We start from the raw sequence: 15,973 nt of genomic DNA on the forward strand, positions 1-15,973 counted from the left end.
TGCTGTGGGCTCGGATCCTGGCCTTGCCAGGCACCCTAAATTGCCCACCTATCATCTGTGGCTGAAGCAAGGGAGGAAATGTCATGAGTCCTTGACCTGTCAGTCATATTCTCACTAGCACTGAGTAGGGCAGCTGCTGACGGAATTGTCGGGATGATTTTACCCAGTGAATGAGGTGTCTCCGGAGGGGAGGACAGAGTGCCCGGTGCGGGCTCCGGGGAGGATGTTTGGGGGGTCGGGGAGGGGGACCCCGGGGAGGACTTCCGGGGGGGCTCTGGGGCGGACGTCCGGTGTGGGCGCCGAGGAGGACTTCCCGGGGAGGACGGCCGGCGTGCCTGGCCACACACCCGAGTGACTTTCTGCTGTCCCCTCAGGGCGAGCCAGGGCCTCTGGGGCCTCCGGGTTTGCCTGGATTCACTGGAAATCCCGTGAGTACAGCACCGTTTCTTTCTTCGGTTATAGTTCTTCTCTCCTTGGGGTGCCTGGGTGGCTCAGTCGGTTAAGCGTCCGACTTTGGATCTCACGGCAAGTGAGTTCGAGCCTCGAGCCCCGCGTCGGGCTCTGTGCTGAGGCTCAGAGCCTGGAGCTGCTTCGGATTGTGTGTCTCCCCCTCTCTCTGACCCTCCCCCTCTCAAATATAAGTAAACAGTAAAAAAAAGTTTTGAAAAACAAATCCTCTCACTCCACTTCCTTACCATTTTCCCCCTTCTATCCGAACACTAACGATGTTTTGAGAGAAACGGAACTAATGCCAGCCTTCTCTCTTCTAGGGGCCGCCAGGGTTGCCAGGAATGAAGGTGCGTGGGTGCGTGCGGGGGGCGGGCTTCACGCAGGCGCCTGCTGGGGGCAGATGCCGGGCACACATGCCCTCGGTCCACGGCGGCTGGGAATGCATGTGTCTAAACCCCGCTCTGTTCAAAGAGCGTCTGAGACACAGGCGCACACTTGAATTTGGGGATGTAAACTTTAGACACGAGGTGCAGTTTCTGAATTGGAAAAAAGCAGAAATGGGGGGCACGGGGCGCTGTGAGGGATGGGAGTCCAGTCTGGATTAATGGTCTGTGTAGACAGGCTGGGCGACCCCCTCTCCCAGGGCCGTGGGCAGAGACGCTTAGACGGTCACCCTGTTCAATCTCCGTGGTTTCACTTACATGCGACCATCTTGTCCCGTTGTCTGTGGTCTGGGGTCACTCTCGTATAGATTCTGTGATTCCCACAGGTGAACCCCAGGTACTTTAGGGGAGACCCTGGGTGTCCTGCCTGGCCCCCTTATTCAGAGCCACATGGTGGCCTTTGTCAGCTTCACTGTCCCTCTGTGTCAGGGTGGGCCCCAGGACCCTGTGTGCGTGGCGAGGAGAAGCCCCTCGCCCCTCCCGCCCTGGCGTCCAGTGACGGGTCCCTGTGACCAGCCCAGCGGGTGGCAGGTCCTTCATCCACACTTGCTCACAGAGCGAGTGAGTCTGTGCAGGCGCTCAGCTCGGTCCCAGCCCCTCCGGCACCCCTCTCCGCGGGGGGTGGGGCGGGGCAAAGAGAGCGCGGCCTGCTGGGCTTGCCCGGGCGGGGGTGGCGATGGCGCCGGGCGCCGAGGCTGCACCGAGCAGACGCAGAGCGTGTGCCCCCCGTGCCCCGGAGCAGGTCACTGGGCAGGGGCGTCTGGGTGTCGGGAGCAGCCCTCTGGAAGGACGACTTTCAGTTTTTCGGCAGCCATGCGAGAGACGGCCACGTATCAGAACGAGGCGGTGTCCCTGGGTCCCCGTGTTCAAGAGAACCTGAGAAACAGAGCCCTCGCAATAGTCCCGTGTCCTGGTCGGGGGTCCGCGGAGAAGCAGCTGAGGGGTGTGCGTGTGGGGTGTGTGTTTGCACATGTCCGCACACAGATGTGCATCCTGGCAGAGAGATTTATTTTAAGGAGTTGCAGGGCTGTGGGGGCCTGGCAAGTCCGGTAGCGGCGGGGAGAGGTAGCAGGCTCGAGGCGCAGGCAGGGCCCGCCTCCCAGTCCAAAGGCTGTCTGGACACAGAGTTTCCTCTTGGGAGAGGTCAGGTTTTGTTTTTCCCCCTCTCGAGGCCCTTGGCTGATTGGACGAGGCCCACCCACGTTATGAAGAATGATCTGCTTTACTCAGAGGCCTCTGATGTGCGTGGCTATCTTATCTTAAAAATACCTTCCCAGCATCCAGACCGGGGCTTAACCGAACGTCTGGCTGCCGAGGCCTGGCCGGGCAGACACAGAAAACACCCCCGTCTTACACAGAGGGTCATTCTGGGCATTTTTGTGAAAGACAAGCTTGTGGCACGAGAACAGCGAGAGTCTCGGCCCTGAGCTGCACACTGTCTGCGTGCGGGGGGCGGCCACACGCGGGGGGCGGCCACACGCGGGGGGCGGCCACACGCGGGGGACGGGCACACGCGGGGGGCGGCCACACGCGGGGGGCGGCTCCTCACGGGCCGCCTCCACGCCCAGTCCTGGTGCCCCCCTCCCCGGTCCAGTGTGTGGCGCTTCGCGCCGGGCGGCGGGGCGGTGGCAGTGACCGTGGTGACTGTGGCCGTGGCCGGCGCACGTGTCTCAAGCGTGGACAGACCCTGACTGCAGACGTGGGCTGGTTCCGTGCTAGGAACGCACGCCGCTTATGCAACGTGCTCTCAGTTTCTCTGTACGGACGTCGGTGTTTTGTGACTTTATTTTTCCACCTCCCCCAGGGGGAGCCAGGTGAGATCATTGGCCACGTGCCTGGGACGCTGCTGAAAGGTGAACGGGGCTTTCCTGGACGCCCGGGAGCACCGGTAAGTGCCCGCGAAGTCACTGGGGGCTCACGCCCATCTCTTCCTGGTTCCCGGGTGCCCGTCTGATTCTTTGTCAATCCATTACAGGGCCCGCCGGGACTGCCAGGGCTGCAGGGTCCTGTTGGCCCCCCAGGATTCACCGGACCCCCAGTAAGTTTGGGGGTGTCTCGTGGGTCCACTCAGTGAACAGCCGTGTGGGCCATGAAGATAATCCGATCCCGTGAAACCTTGACGGTGTCGTGATCTCTCTTGATTCGGTTTGGGAGAGAGCACTTCTTGGGAAGATGGGCGGCTGGCGCTGGGGTCCAGGTGTCCCCGAGCCCCGGGGGAGAACGAGGGACGGGAGTGCGGGCCAGGACGTCGCACACACACAGCTCGCTCACACCGCCAGGGAGACTGTGGCCGGAGGAGGCCAAGTTCAGAGCTGCACAGGGCAGCCTGTGCCCTCACGGGGGGGTGTGGAAATGGCCGTCCCAGAGGGCCTGGCTCTGCTGGGGGGCCGTGGACGCAGACCAGGCAGCGGCGAGGGCTGCGCTCTGTTTGTGGTCAAGGGCGAGCGCTAGAGGTAGCCCCCACCCCCCAGAGGCTCCATGTCCACCGGCCTCCTGCACAGCCTTAGTTCCCAGCAGGGGCCCATCTCCCCCTCCTGTGCAGTTTGGGAGCCCGAGACACGTAATATTGACACTTACCTACTTGTCAAGTGTCATGTTTACTGGCAATGGATGGTGTGCCGAGGCACGTCATGCTGGCCGGCTGGCCTGCCGGTCCTCGAGAGGTCTTCAGGACTGCCCCTCCCGCCTCTCCCTCCCTTCCTCCTTCTCATCTTCCCTCCCTCCCTTCCTTCTTCCTTCCTTTCTCCCTTCCCTCCCTTCTTCCCCTCTCTCCTTCCCTCCCTCCTTCCCTCCCCCTTTCTCCCTTCCTTCCTCCTCTTTCCTTCTTTTCTTCTTCTTTTCTTCCTCCCTTCCAAACCTAGCATTCCTAATGTCCATTCCTGCAAAAGTAACCTCTTTAAGAGTCTTGCCAATAAATGGACTCATTTTTGTGAAGGAGAATGACTACAGTTTTTTTTTTTTTAATGATCAAAAAGCATTCTGCAATTTTGTTGCAAACACACGAAGATTTTTATCACTACAGTCTATGCACTTGGAGAAACCATTCAGTTTTAAGATAAGCAGTTTATGTCTGAAGTGGACAGATGCCATGCGGTTTCCGACCTGGGAACTCCAGGCTCTCAGAGAGTTGGGCTGATTTCATTCATGGCCCGTTAGTCTGGTGTGTTCTTGGGTTGGTGATGTCACAGGGAAGTCACCTAAGACTCTGAGGTGTGTCCATCCCTGGAAATTATTGTCCTGGACTCATTCCTAGTTATTTTCAAGATTTTGTAGATACCAAGCACAGGAATAAAACTTAAATATTTAACAAATGTCACATGAATCGTGGGAATCTTAAGGTAACTTCATTACTAAGAAGCATTTAAAGCTCACCAGCATTGCGAATGATATTTAATTGAAACGCTCCTTTTTACAGGGTCCTCCAGGTCCTCCTGGCCCTCCAGGTGAAAAGGTAAATGTATTTTTTCATTTGATTTTCTTCAGCATTTGTGTAAGACTACCACGAAATCACTGTAGCTTGCTGTTTGAAGTCTCTGTGAAGCGTTTTAGAAAGTTACAATTTCTTTACCTCATTTAACGTCTGTTGACCCACCTGTCCATGTCTTCGTACACCCATCCATCCGTCTGCCCATCCATCCGTCCGGTCATCTGTCCATCTGTCTGCCTCTTTGTTCATCCATCTATGCATCTATCTTCCTTCCTTCCTTTCTCTCCATCTGTCTTTCCTTCCACCCATCCCTTACTTTGGAATCACTGATGTGTCCCTTAGTTTTGAGAAAGGAAAATGAGGCCGGAGCTCCGGCGCTTTTCTGTCTGCGGTGTCTCAGATTCATTCTTCAGGCGCTGAGAACTTAACCTTCTAAAACATCAAAAAGACCATCTTACGCCCACCTCCCACCCCAGCTCCTGCAACACAGATGCCCAGCGCACCCGGGTCTGGGGGATACAATCCACAGTCAGCTCGCCAACAACCACTGCAGGCGGGAGGGGACCCGGGCACCAGAAGCCGGGTCACGGCGTCCTCTGGTGTCACGATTCCAAAACCCCCAAAGCCACCAGATAAGCCGCTGGTGCCCTACAGGGGGTATAGCAGAGAGGTCCGGGACCAAGTAAAAGCTTCCAACCCTGACCTAACGTTGTGGGAGATTGGCAGGATTATTGGTGGCAGGTGGCGAGATCTCACTGATGAAGAAAAACAAGAATATTTAAACGAATACGAAGCAGAAAAGATGGAGTACATGAATCTGTGAAGGCCTATCATGATTCCCCTGCATACTTCGCTTACATAAAAGCAAAAAGTCATGCAGAAGCTGCTTTAGAGGAAGAAAGTCGACAGGGACAGGCTCGCACGGAGACAGGAGAACCTTCCACGAGCACTCAGCCTGCTGAAGACCCACATGACTATGATGACGGCTTCTCAGTGACGCATACAGCCACCGCCCGTGTCCAGAGGAACCACCGCCTCATGCGTGAAATCCTCAGTGAGGTGCGGTGCCAGACATTCGGTCAGCTGTCGCCACAGCTGGAAGGCAGGCCCTCAGACGACAGGTCCGGTCTTTAATGGTTCATCAGCGAAAACTAGAAGCGGAACTTCTTCAAATAGAGGAGAGACACCGGGAAAAGAAGAAGAAATTCCTGGAAAGCACAGATTCACTTAACAATGAACTTAAAAGGTTGTGCGGTTTGAAAATAGAGGTGGATGTGGAAAAAACTGCCGCCGAAATCGCACAGGCAGAGGAACGGGCTCGCAAAAGGCAGGAGGGAGGAGCAGACGGGTCCCGGGGAAGAGCAGGCTGCCAGTTAGGCGGGGGCAAGAGGGACGGCGGGAGGTCCCGGTGGAGACGGAGGAGACACACCTCGAAGGAGCGATGGAGAGCCAGCAGAACGGGGAGGAGGCACATCGACGCCTGAGGACAAGGAGGGCAGGCAGGAGGCTGAGGAGGGGACCAGCCCCAGCAGCGCTGGCGCAGAGAGCAGCCGTGCGGGACCGCCAGCAGACCCCACGAGAAGAAAGAATACACGTTGCCTTGTTTTATGGGTTCTAAATACTTTTCTAAATGAAAAAAATGTTTTTTGAGTTTATTTTTAAATTTTTATGTTTATTATATATTTTTGAGAGACAGAGAGCGTGAGCAGGGAGGGTCAGAGAGAGAGGGTGGCACAGAATTGGAAGCAGGCTCCAGGCTCTGAGCTGTCAGCACAGAGCCCGACATGGGGCTCGAACCCACGAACTGTGAGATCATGACCTGAGCTGAAGCCAGATGCTCAACCCACTGAGCCACCCAAGTGCCCCTGTTTTTTGAGTTAAAAAATAAATAAATAAAAGCCTTAAATAAAAAAAGGGCTTTATAGAAATATTTTCCAATAATACTTTAACAAGCTTTTTAAATAGACACTGAACACATCATGACGTGACTGTGTTAGGATGGCTGTGGGAAGCAGCTCTTGCCTTGGCGCTACCTTATTATCACATTTTGCGTGGTGCGTACGAGAAGATTGTGAGCAAAGTAGATCGTCTCTAATAACAGAAACCTCATTTCTAATCAACAGGGGCAAATGGGCTTAAGTTTCCAAGGGCCAAAGGGCGAAAAGGTGAGTACATGGCTCTGGGGTGTTGTCACGCTTCTTTTTATTTTTTTTAATTGATGGATTAATTGAGAGAGAAGCAGAGCGAAAGAGAAGGCCAGAGAGAGTCCCGAGCAGGCCCCGTGCTGCCAGCGAAGAGCCCGATGTGGGGCTTGCGCTCACAACTGTGAGATCGCAACCTGAGCCGACATCAAGCATCAGATGTTCAGCTGACTGAGCCCCCCAGGTGCCCTGCGGAGTGTCATCATGTTTAAAACCACAGTTCTAGGGACGAGAGAGTTTCAGCCTCTGGACCTCCTCTTGGACCCTCATGACCGTGGTTCCCCCAGTCTGCATGTTCTTGACTTTGTTAGTGTTTCCTTAACGTGCATGGCTGGGATTCACCGAAGTTCTCTTCGTGTGGCCCGAGCGGAGGATACACTGAGGCCACCGACCCTGGCTCTCTGTGCGCTGAATCCGTCTGAATGTTCTCAGGCAGGGATAAAGCCAGACCCAGACTTCATTGTCAAAGAGGCACATTTACGATTGGCCATCAGGAGCACAGCACACTAAACCGTGCGAGCGCAGAAGGCCATCATGCAGATCGGGAGAGGCGGCGAGGCAGGGGTGGGAGGGGGGACGGGGCATTGAGGGGGGAGGGACAGCCAGCAGTGGGGGGAGGGGAGGCCAGCGGTGGCCACCTGATCTCCCAGCGATGTCCTCTCCCGTTTCCCTGCATCAGACCAGCGAAATGGGCACAGGCCACGTGGGAGTCCTGGCCTGTGGCAGCACCTGCCAGGGGGCCCAGGTTCTTCTCCATCGGAGCCTGAGTCAGTGTAGAGACCGCGAGCACCGGCGGGCCCCAGGTGCCCCGCAGGCCCAGGCAGGTCCGGGCTGGCCTGTGGTCTCCGGTGTTCTACCCCAGATTTGGTCCTGTCTTTCCGTAAACCTCACAGGAAGGTGATCCTGCAAATTATGCCACCGAGTGTTTTGGATCGCACTTGTGCGCGGTGGCCGAGACTCTGTACTTGCCGCTGCGTCCCGCAGGCAGGGCTCCTGAAGAACATGCCCGATGGGTCCCTTCCATTCGGTGCGCCTGGAGACACGCGCTTTCCTCCAGGCTGTCTTGGCGGTCTGTGACCTTCCCTCCGTGCCCTGGAAGTGCGGCAGGACATTCGTGTCCTGCTGTGCGTGTGCGTGCGCAGAGGTACATGCCTGGTCCGCACGTCCACACGCCTGCAGAGGCGTCTCACACGTGTTCAGGGCCCATCGCCGTTACCTTTCGGGGGGCAGCTCTCTGACCCCTGAGAGGTGAGAGTCCCCGGCTTCGTGTCCGTAATGTACCATCTTCCTCCCGAAATGGGATTGTGCACTGGGACAGGGATCGATGAGAACAGAGTATAATTACGTTTTGGAAAACTAGGTGTTTTATTTTGCATGGACAGGGTGACCAAGGGGTCAGTGGGCCCCCGGGCGTTCCAGGACAAGCTCAAGTTCAAGAAAAAGGAGACTTTGCTACTAAAGGAGAGAAGGTAAGAGACGGATTTTCTCAGGTGAATGCTGGCTTCTGAACTTGGGACAAATTGAAGGGATATAGAGAAAGTGGGTTTATAGATTGTCCTTCCCATAAAATACAAGCATCGGGAGAGCAGAGACAGCTGCCACTGGGTCGGGGCAAGGCTGAGCCCCACGGGGGAGGTTCTTAGATGCTCCAGATGGGGCCGGGGGGGCGGGGCACGGGCAGAGGGCAGAGGCCCACAGCTGGCATGCATGGAGCATACTGACCTGGCCTTCCTAAACCCACACCCTGCTGGGCGTTAGGACATGAAACCTGGAGACCAAAGAGAATTTGTGTTACTGCGTCAGGAGAAGGCATCATCCTCCTTTTCCATGTCTGGCTTAGCGTGTGCAGATCGACAAGCCGTTAATGCTGATGGCTCTCTCTTACTCTCTTTTTAAAAACTTCTTCTAGGGTCAAAAAGGTGAACCTGGATTTCAGGTAAGGACTGCGTTCTTGTGTAGCCTTATTTTGTGTGAACGTTCACAAAGTATTGGACTTCGGTTACAAGCATCTTTATTTTCAGTATCATATTTACTTAATTTAATATTTTACTCAAATATCCTAATGGCTCTTTTTGTTCTTTCAAGGGAATGCCAGGGGTTGGAGAGAAAGGGGAGCCCGGCAAACCAGGGCCCCGAGTAAGTGACTCCAGTGTCCTTCTCTTCCTCCCTGTGACATCACGTTCCTAGAAGTTCCTAGAATCCTGGGTGTACCCCGTCCTCTGCTGACGGGCTTTCCTGAAGCCCTTGTGGCAGGAAGGAGGAGCCCGCCTCCCTCTGAAAGTCCCCCCGGGAAGGCTGAGGCGCCACCGCGGAGAGCTGGGGCCGGGGGCTCTGCAAATAGCCACCGCCAGCTGGCTTCTCACGGGAAGCCCCTGTCCGCTCACTCCGAGCGCTGGGTGCCCTTTCTGGCTGCGTCCTGGGCTCGGCCCACGGCACGGCCAGGAGATGAGAGGCCCAGATGCTTCCCGCCCCGGATCCTGGTGACAGAGACCCCCGCCCCCCACGCCCTGCTCGCAGTGGCCGGGGCCCTCACAGTGAGGCGTGCAGACCTCCATCACAACGAGCCCCCTGCCTCAGCCACCAGGCCCCTGCCGTTCAGAACTCCTCTGCGCTGTCAGCTCTGCGGCCGGACGTAAAGGGTGTTTCGGGAGACTTGGGGCTGACCAGGCTCCATTTTCTGAAGATTGTGGAAAGCGTCCAGGCTGCCGCTTGCTCACAGTTACTCGCCGTACACCGCATCCCTCCTTAGCGGGGTGCGCGCAGCTCACATGGGGGTTCAGAGCCTCTGTGTAGAGCGCGCTTGTTATTTTTATGAAAAACTGACATCTGACTCTCCATTGTACAGGGAAAACCTGGCAAAGACGGCGAAAAAGGAGAAAAAGGGAGTCCCGTAAGTATTTCTCTCTGATTTTCTTTTTTTTGAAAGGGAAAGACCTTTTTTTTTTTAATTTAGAAACATTTTTTTGATGTTTATTTATTTTTGAGAGGGCGAGACAGAGTGTGAGCAGGGGAGGGGCAGAGAGAGAGGGAGACACAGAATCCAAAGTAGCTCCAGGCTCCCAGCTGCCAGCACAGAGCCCCACACGGGGCTCGAACTCATGAACCGTGAGATCATGACCTGAGCCGAAGTCGGACGCTCAACCGACGGAGCCCCCCAGGCGCCCCAGTGTTGCTCTGTAATTCTTACACCTGTTTGCTCACGTCTGTTGTTCTCATGTTACATTTCAGGGGTTTCCAGGCGACGCGGGTTACCCCGGACTCCCGGGCCGGGAAGGGTTCAAGGTGAGTGGCGGCAGGTACTTGGAGCTTGACCTTGCTTGTAGTTCAGCCCACAAGTTCTTCCCAGAGTAAAAGACTGTGGACTCTAATAATAAAAAATATCTACATTCCCAGTGAGCAAACACAACTTGATTTGGTGATTTTATTTATGCGTGTGTTTCAAAAAATTTTTTAATTTTTTTATTCAAAATTATTTATTTTAATTTATTTTGTTAAGTTTATTTTGACAGAGAGAGTGTGAGTGGAGGAAGGGCAGAGAGGGACAGGGGGAGAGAATCCCAAGCAGGCTCTGCACTGTCAGCACAGAGCCCCATCCAGGGCTCAAACCCACGAACCGTGAGATCAGGACCTGAGCCGAAGTCGGACGCTCAATGGATCGAGCCATCCAGGTTCCCCTGTGTGTGATTTTTTTTTTTTAAAGAACATAAAATATTCCACTCATTGAAGTTCTCATGCGTTTTTTGGTGGTAGATGAATCTTATCTAGTTATAAAACAGCTGAAAATGCAGAAAGAGAGAGTGAAGAAAGTGCATCGAATGTCTCTGTTATCCCCTCAGAAATGGGGTGAGTGCACACTGACCTGTGTCTACACACGCACATGCCCCGCACCCTGACCCCGCGTCTGCACACGCACACGCCCTGTGAACAGTAGTTGTGTGACGTGTCCTGCCTCCACGTGGGGCCTGGGTGTCACCCGTGTGCAGGACTGCGACTCCCATGCTCACCGGTCCGCTCGCTCCCATGGTGTAGATTGCTAAAAGTATAATTCGGGGATCAGTGTTTGGACCCTTTTTTTGAACTTTTTGCTATCGGCCAACCACCAAATTGCCCCAAGAAAAGAGGAGCCATCTGTCTGCCCCCCCCCCTTTTGGCGACTGTTTTTTATCAAACCTTAAAAAATATTTGTCAGTGTCACAGGCAGAAAACTAGAAAACCTAAATCTGCTAAAGTACGAAGTCGTTGAGCAAGATCTCTAGCGCTGACTCATAAACCAGGCGGCAGACCTCATGGTTTGTTGGTGAAAGCCAGAGAGAAGGAAAGGAAAGGAAAAATCCCTTACTGATTCTGTAACTTTATTGAGAAAGTCGAATCTTGTAGATTTTAGAAGGCAAATATGTTTAGAATATATTAGCTAAGATGTTTTTTGCGTCCCAAAGCTGTGTCTAAAGCCTCTTGTATTCAAATAAGAAAAATGAAAACATCGAATTCTGGTTGACTCCAACGTTTACTGCCTTGATTGAACAGAAGAAACTATACTCATGGAGTTTGTGCAGATCTTAGGACTTTTAAAGGCATTGTTACGACGTCTTATGTAAAAAATTAGCTGTGCCAGGATTAATTTCTCTGGGTTTGTCTTCTAATATGAACGAAATTAAGCCTCAGAAGGATTAGAATTTTTCCGCCCTGTGTTTTCGGGTAACGCTGGAGTTTAAGGCGGAAGGTGAAACCATAAACACCTTTTTATTAGGACTTTGAAGACAGTTTCAGACTGCCTTCCCTAAAACCTCTGCTAACACGAGTTCCTTAAGAAAATGCATCTAGGAATCAGAAGCCTTCGTTTTTGTTTGGTTTTGATGAGAAACCTCCACTCGCTCACCCGACGTGCGGACGACTCTGTGCGAGTTGTCCAGGGGCGCGCACAGCTAGCCACACAGCGAACGTGGTGAGCGCCTTTGTCGTGTGAACTGTCACGCTCCCAGGTCTGATTTGTAGAAATCTCCATTTCCACGCGTCACGCTGCGCAAAGCCGAGTAAAGTGCGTCCGGGTAATTACGACGGCTACGGAGCACTTTAAGGTTCTCACGACGAGAGGTGCTTAGGAGGGGAAAGTAATCTTGGTGTAAGTGGGTGCGGTCTTTATTTTTCCAGGAAAAAAGAAAAGGCTGAACCCTGCTTTCTGCAAGACCATCTGTATTGTTACAAGAGTTTTTTCTTTTGTAGGGAGCCAAGGGTGAAGCAGGTCCCCCAGGCCCACCTGGAGACGTGAGTAAAAATAATGGTCGGGTCTGTGGGAGTGCTGCTCGCTCGGGGGAGGAGCGGGGAGGCGGCCCACACACCCACAGCACCCCTGCGATCGAGTTTGCCTATAAAGAGGGTGCTTTGTATTCTGCGGGTTGGGTACTGGCTTTTTATCTTACTTGGGTAAATTTTGCCTCTCCTTGGCCCCTGAGAAGGGGAGGCTTGGCCCGTGGACGACAGTATGACAAACCTAGAAGCTGGCCCACTGAGGAGAGTGTTAGGAGAATCAGATCTGACTGTCCCTAGCCGGCCAGGTTTCCTGTCTCCGGATGACCTCTTTCCTCTTGTCCGTGTGCGTAGCTTTACCCGCGTGCCTGCAGTGTGTGCAGCCTGCTTTTCTGTCTAAAAACGAACGTTCTTGGCGTTGCAAGCCCCCTCAGAACCACGGGTCAGTACCTCTCAGAGAGCGGTGCTGTCGCGGATTCACCCGTTCTGTCCTGAGCGGTCTTTGGAACCACGAGAATGTGGTTAGGGGGCGATCCTTGGACCGGGGTCACTGCGGCAGAGTACGGAATCCCCCCCCCCCACTGCCGTCCACACAGGCTCCCGGACCCGTGACGGGGTGGCCACCTCCGAGGGCCCGGGCGTGGTGTGGGCTCATCGGCACATTTTAATCTGTTAATTTCATCGCTGCCAACTTCTGTTTGAAGGGCGATGTGCAATATTTGAGTGTGCCATTTGCCTTGAGTTTCTGTGGGAACCTAGTTTGGTCCCTGGTACAGAGGGCAGTGGCGTGTTCTTCTTGGCTGGCGTCCTTAGGCCCTTGGACGTCCCCACTGGTCCAGCAGAGAGTTTGCATGTGCTGCTCCACGCTGCCCAGGGCGTCTAGGGGGGTGGAGATTGGACTTGCAAAGGTCCACCCTGCGTTTCACGCTCGTCCGGGCACCGACGCGTCCCAGACCCGAGCCCCAGAGTTAACGTGCCTCTGACTGTGCCGCCCGGAAGGCGCCCGGCTGGACGCTGTCCCATGGAGGAAGTGAGGGCGGCCTCTGCGAGGAGCGCCCGGCCGGACATCCACTTTCTGTGCTCTCGCCACTCGCCCCTACCCGCCCCCCCTCCCCCCACGACTCTTTACTTTCGCCTGTCCTGAAATCACTGGAAGATGGCGGTTTCTTCCTCTGCTCTGCTGTGACACCCCCCCGGTCGCCCCCACGCACCTCGGTCTCTTCTCTTCTGCACCCAGGTGATCGGCATAGGACCCTTGGGAGAGAAAGGAGACAGGGGGTACCCAGGGTCTCCAGGGCTGAGAGGAGAGCCAGGCCCCAAAGGTCAGTTTCTGTTTCTCCCCCAGCTCCTCCTCCCCCTCCCCTGTTCCTCCTTCCCTCCTCAGTTCCTCCCTCTCTGCTCCTACCTTCCCCTCCTCCCCCTCCTCTGTCCCTCCCTCCCCATTCCTTCCTCCCTCCTCTTCCCCTCTCCTTCTCCTCCCCCCTCCTTCCTCATCCCTTCCGTCTTTTTCTGCATTACCTTCCATTTTAGACCCGTCACCCTCCCATTTTGGTGACGCTGACAGGCCTGTGCAGCCGCGTGCTGACGGAGGCCTGCTCAGGGCTGTCTCTGGTCCTGGCGCTGGGTCTCCGGGAGCCCGTCTCTGCACGTCTCTGTGGGGGCCGGGGGCGCCGGGTCTCTGCCCAGTGCTCTCCCTGGCACTGGACCCGGGGCCTCGTGGGCACAGATGCCCAGGCTCCAGGCGTCTGACTCTCCCCTTCTCTTTCAAGGTTTCCCAGGATTACAAGGCCAGCCCGGCCCTCCAGGTGAGCATCCTTGGCGGATTGTTCTAGATAAATGTGCCATGTCTGTGTGGTTCGTGTCCGGAACATGTTTACTGTGTACGTTAGGGTCGCCAGCAGTGGCTGGCCATTTTGTGCACGTTTTCTAGTGAGGACGGCAAGGGGTATTGACAGCTGCCGTCCTTTGCTGGGTCCGTCACGGGGCCTGCGGCTGTATCTTCCTGGGGGTCTCACGCGTCCCCCTGTCCCCAGGCTCCCCCCTCACCCACCCCCTCGCTCAGGTCCCCAGCGTGTGGCAGGCCCCTCGGCATCGGTGCCCACAGCCCCCGACTCTGGGGCGACTTTGTTTCTCCCTTGGGACCAGAGTCAGGGCTGATGCCTCCCCAACCGACCTCCTCACCTCCTCGCTGTGGGTTCCACGTCTCTCCCTTGAACTTGGTGTGTGACTGCGTCACACCTGCTGCTTAGCTCGTGGCTGGATTCTTGTGTGTGCACTCCTGAGTGTGTCCGTGTGTGCTTGTATGTGAGCATGTGTGTGAGTGTGTGTGTGTACCTGAGTGTGTCAGCATGAGTGCACATGTGAGCATGTGTGTGCATGTGAGCGTGTGTGCGCATTGTGTGCATGTCAGCATGTGTGCACATGTGTGAGCATGTGTGTGTGTGCATGCACGTGAGCGTGTGAGCATGTGTGTGCATGTGAGCGTGTGTGTATGTTGTGTGCATGTCAGCTTGTGCGCACACATGTGAACATGTCAACGTGTGTGCATGCACATGTGTTAGTGCTTGTGACTGTGTGTGCATGTGTGTGTGTGGTTGTGAGTGTGTATGTGCATGTGAGCATTTATGCATGCATGTACAAGCACGTGTTCACGTGTGTGTGTGTTCATGTGCAGTGCCATGTGTGCACACTTACGAGCTGTGTGTGAGCATGTGTGTGCTTGTATGAGTATGTGCACACATGAGCATATGTGTGCCTTGTACATCCATGCATGTGTGAGCACATGTGTGCACGTGTGCATGCACAGATGCAGTGCCGTCTGCACATACGTATGAGTGTGTGTGAGCATACGTGAGCACGTGTGTGTGTGTACACGTGTGTGCGCGCAGCCTCCTGGTCCCTGGAGCGGAGGATCCAGGCTCTGAGGGGAGCCCACACGTGCTGTAGCATCGGCACCACAGCCCAGCACCTGCAATCCTTACACTTTGGGCTTTGTTTTGTATTTTTGCCTGGGTGTGTTACTCTCTTTTGCTCATTATCTCTCTCTCCCCTTTCTGAGGGTGCTTCAGCTGCAGCCTCCCCCAGAGCGCCTTGCTTTTCGCCGAACATTCTCTGCGGCGAACCTGTCCCAGCGCCGGGGACTCGCTCTGCCGTTCAGGCAGCGCCTGCTCTGCCTGCCTCCCTGTTCCCGCTAGAGCTGTGGGGGCCGGTAACACCCCGGTCCGTGTCCACCCCTCCCTTCTCTGTGGCCGGGAAGCACGCTGGCACTTGCGGGTCCTCGTGGGCCCGTCACTTCCGGTCTCCCCTTGGCATTCACACATTCATTTTCCGAGACCGCCCACCTGCCTGCCTGTCTCCTAACTTCCAGCGCTGGGAAAGGTCTTGGAAACTGCTCTGGCCCCACCGGCTCTCCCCTGGTCGGAGCTCCCCAGGCCGAGGGGTCCCCTCCCGGTCTGCAGCCCTAGCCCTGGGGGCCGCGAGGCTGGGGTGGAGTGGCCCCGAGCTGCTGCTCCTGCCGGCCCTTCTCAGCGCTGTCCCTGGGTCCTGTCATCTCGTCCCCTAAACGCTGACAGCAGCCCAGCTGGGCTTTGCCCTTCCCGCCTCGCCGCAGGCTCCGCCCGCACCCCCTCATTCGTCCGTCACGTGCCGCTGGTTTGTGTAGATCGCTGACACAGCTCCCGTCCCCCAGGCCTCTGTCCCCCTTTTTGCTTTTGTTCAGTAACATTTAAAAAAATTTCTTTTTAATGTGTATTCATTTTTGAGAGACAGAGCGTGAATAGGGGAGGGGCAGGGAGAGAGGAGACACAGAATCTGTAGTAGCTCCAGGCTCTGAGCTGTCAGCACAGAGCCCGGTGCGGGGCTCAGACCCACGAACATGAGATCACGGCCTGAGCCGAAGCCGGACGCTCAGCTGTGTCCAGTGACGTTTCTATGCCTTATTCTGCACACGGGAATAGAATTCACCCTCGGTTCGCTTTTCATGCACGTGGGGAAGAGTACTGTTTGCACCACGAGGCGCTCGGGGTGTTCTCCTGTCTGTGCCTCAAGGCCCTTCCTGGAGGGGAACTTGCTCTGACAGCACAGCTCGCCTCTCCTTACCTGGAGCGGGTCCCCCCTCGGGGACGGGCACAATGTACTTGACCCCGAAGGAGTTAGGAGAATTAGCGCCTGCCGCGGACGCCGAGCTCGGCTTTGACGACAGGACGTTC

At 55.5% G+C, this 15,973-nt stretch overlaps 1 protein-coding gene and 1 pseudogene across 1 annotated transcript in view; both read left to right on the forward strand.

Annotated features, from left to right (window-relative positions):
• The window catches only part of COL4A1 (collagen type IV alpha 1 chain), an 85,916-nt gene that overhangs the window by 32,821 nt on the left and 37,122 nt on the right, over nucleotides 1-15,973 (forward strand). Inside the window, exons 8-21 of the mRNA XM_029938400.1 lie at nucleotides 375-428; nucleotides 771-797; nucleotides 2,698-2,781; nucleotides 2,869-2,931; nucleotides 4,309-4,344; nucleotides 6,444-6,485; nucleotides 7,904-7,990; nucleotides 8,431-8,457; nucleotides 8,607-8,657; nucleotides 9,367-9,411; nucleotides 9,750-9,803; nucleotides 11,742-11,783; nucleotides 13,003-13,087; nucleotides 13,535-13,570. Coding sequence (XP_029794260.1) covers nucleotides 375-428; nucleotides 771-797; nucleotides 2,698-2,781; nucleotides 2,869-2,931; nucleotides 4,309-4,344; nucleotides 6,444-6,485; nucleotides 7,904-7,990; nucleotides 8,431-8,457; nucleotides 8,607-8,657; nucleotides 9,367-9,411; nucleotides 9,750-9,803; nucleotides 11,742-11,783; nucleotides 13,003-13,087; nucleotides 13,535-13,570 — 733 coding nt within the window. The remainder of the gene's footprint in view (nucleotides 1-374; nucleotides 429-770; nucleotides 798-2,697; nucleotides 2,782-2,868; nucleotides 2,932-4,308; nucleotides 4,345-6,443; nucleotides 6,486-7,903; nucleotides 7,991-8,430; nucleotides 8,458-8,606; nucleotides 8,658-9,366; nucleotides 9,412-9,749; nucleotides 9,804-11,741; nucleotides 11,784-13,002; nucleotides 13,088-13,534; nucleotides 13,571-15,973) is intronic.
• Nucleotides 4,767-6,415, forward strand: LOC115289266 (annotated as a pseudogene).

Source organism: Suricata suricatta, chromosome 4 (genome assembly GCF_006229205.1).
Source record: "Suricata suricatta isolate VVHF042 chromosome 4, meerkat_22Aug2017_6uvM2_HiC, whole genome shotgun sequence".
Lineage (NCBI taxonomy): Eukaryota > Metazoa > Chordata > Mammalia > Carnivora > Herpestidae > Suricata > Suricata suricatta.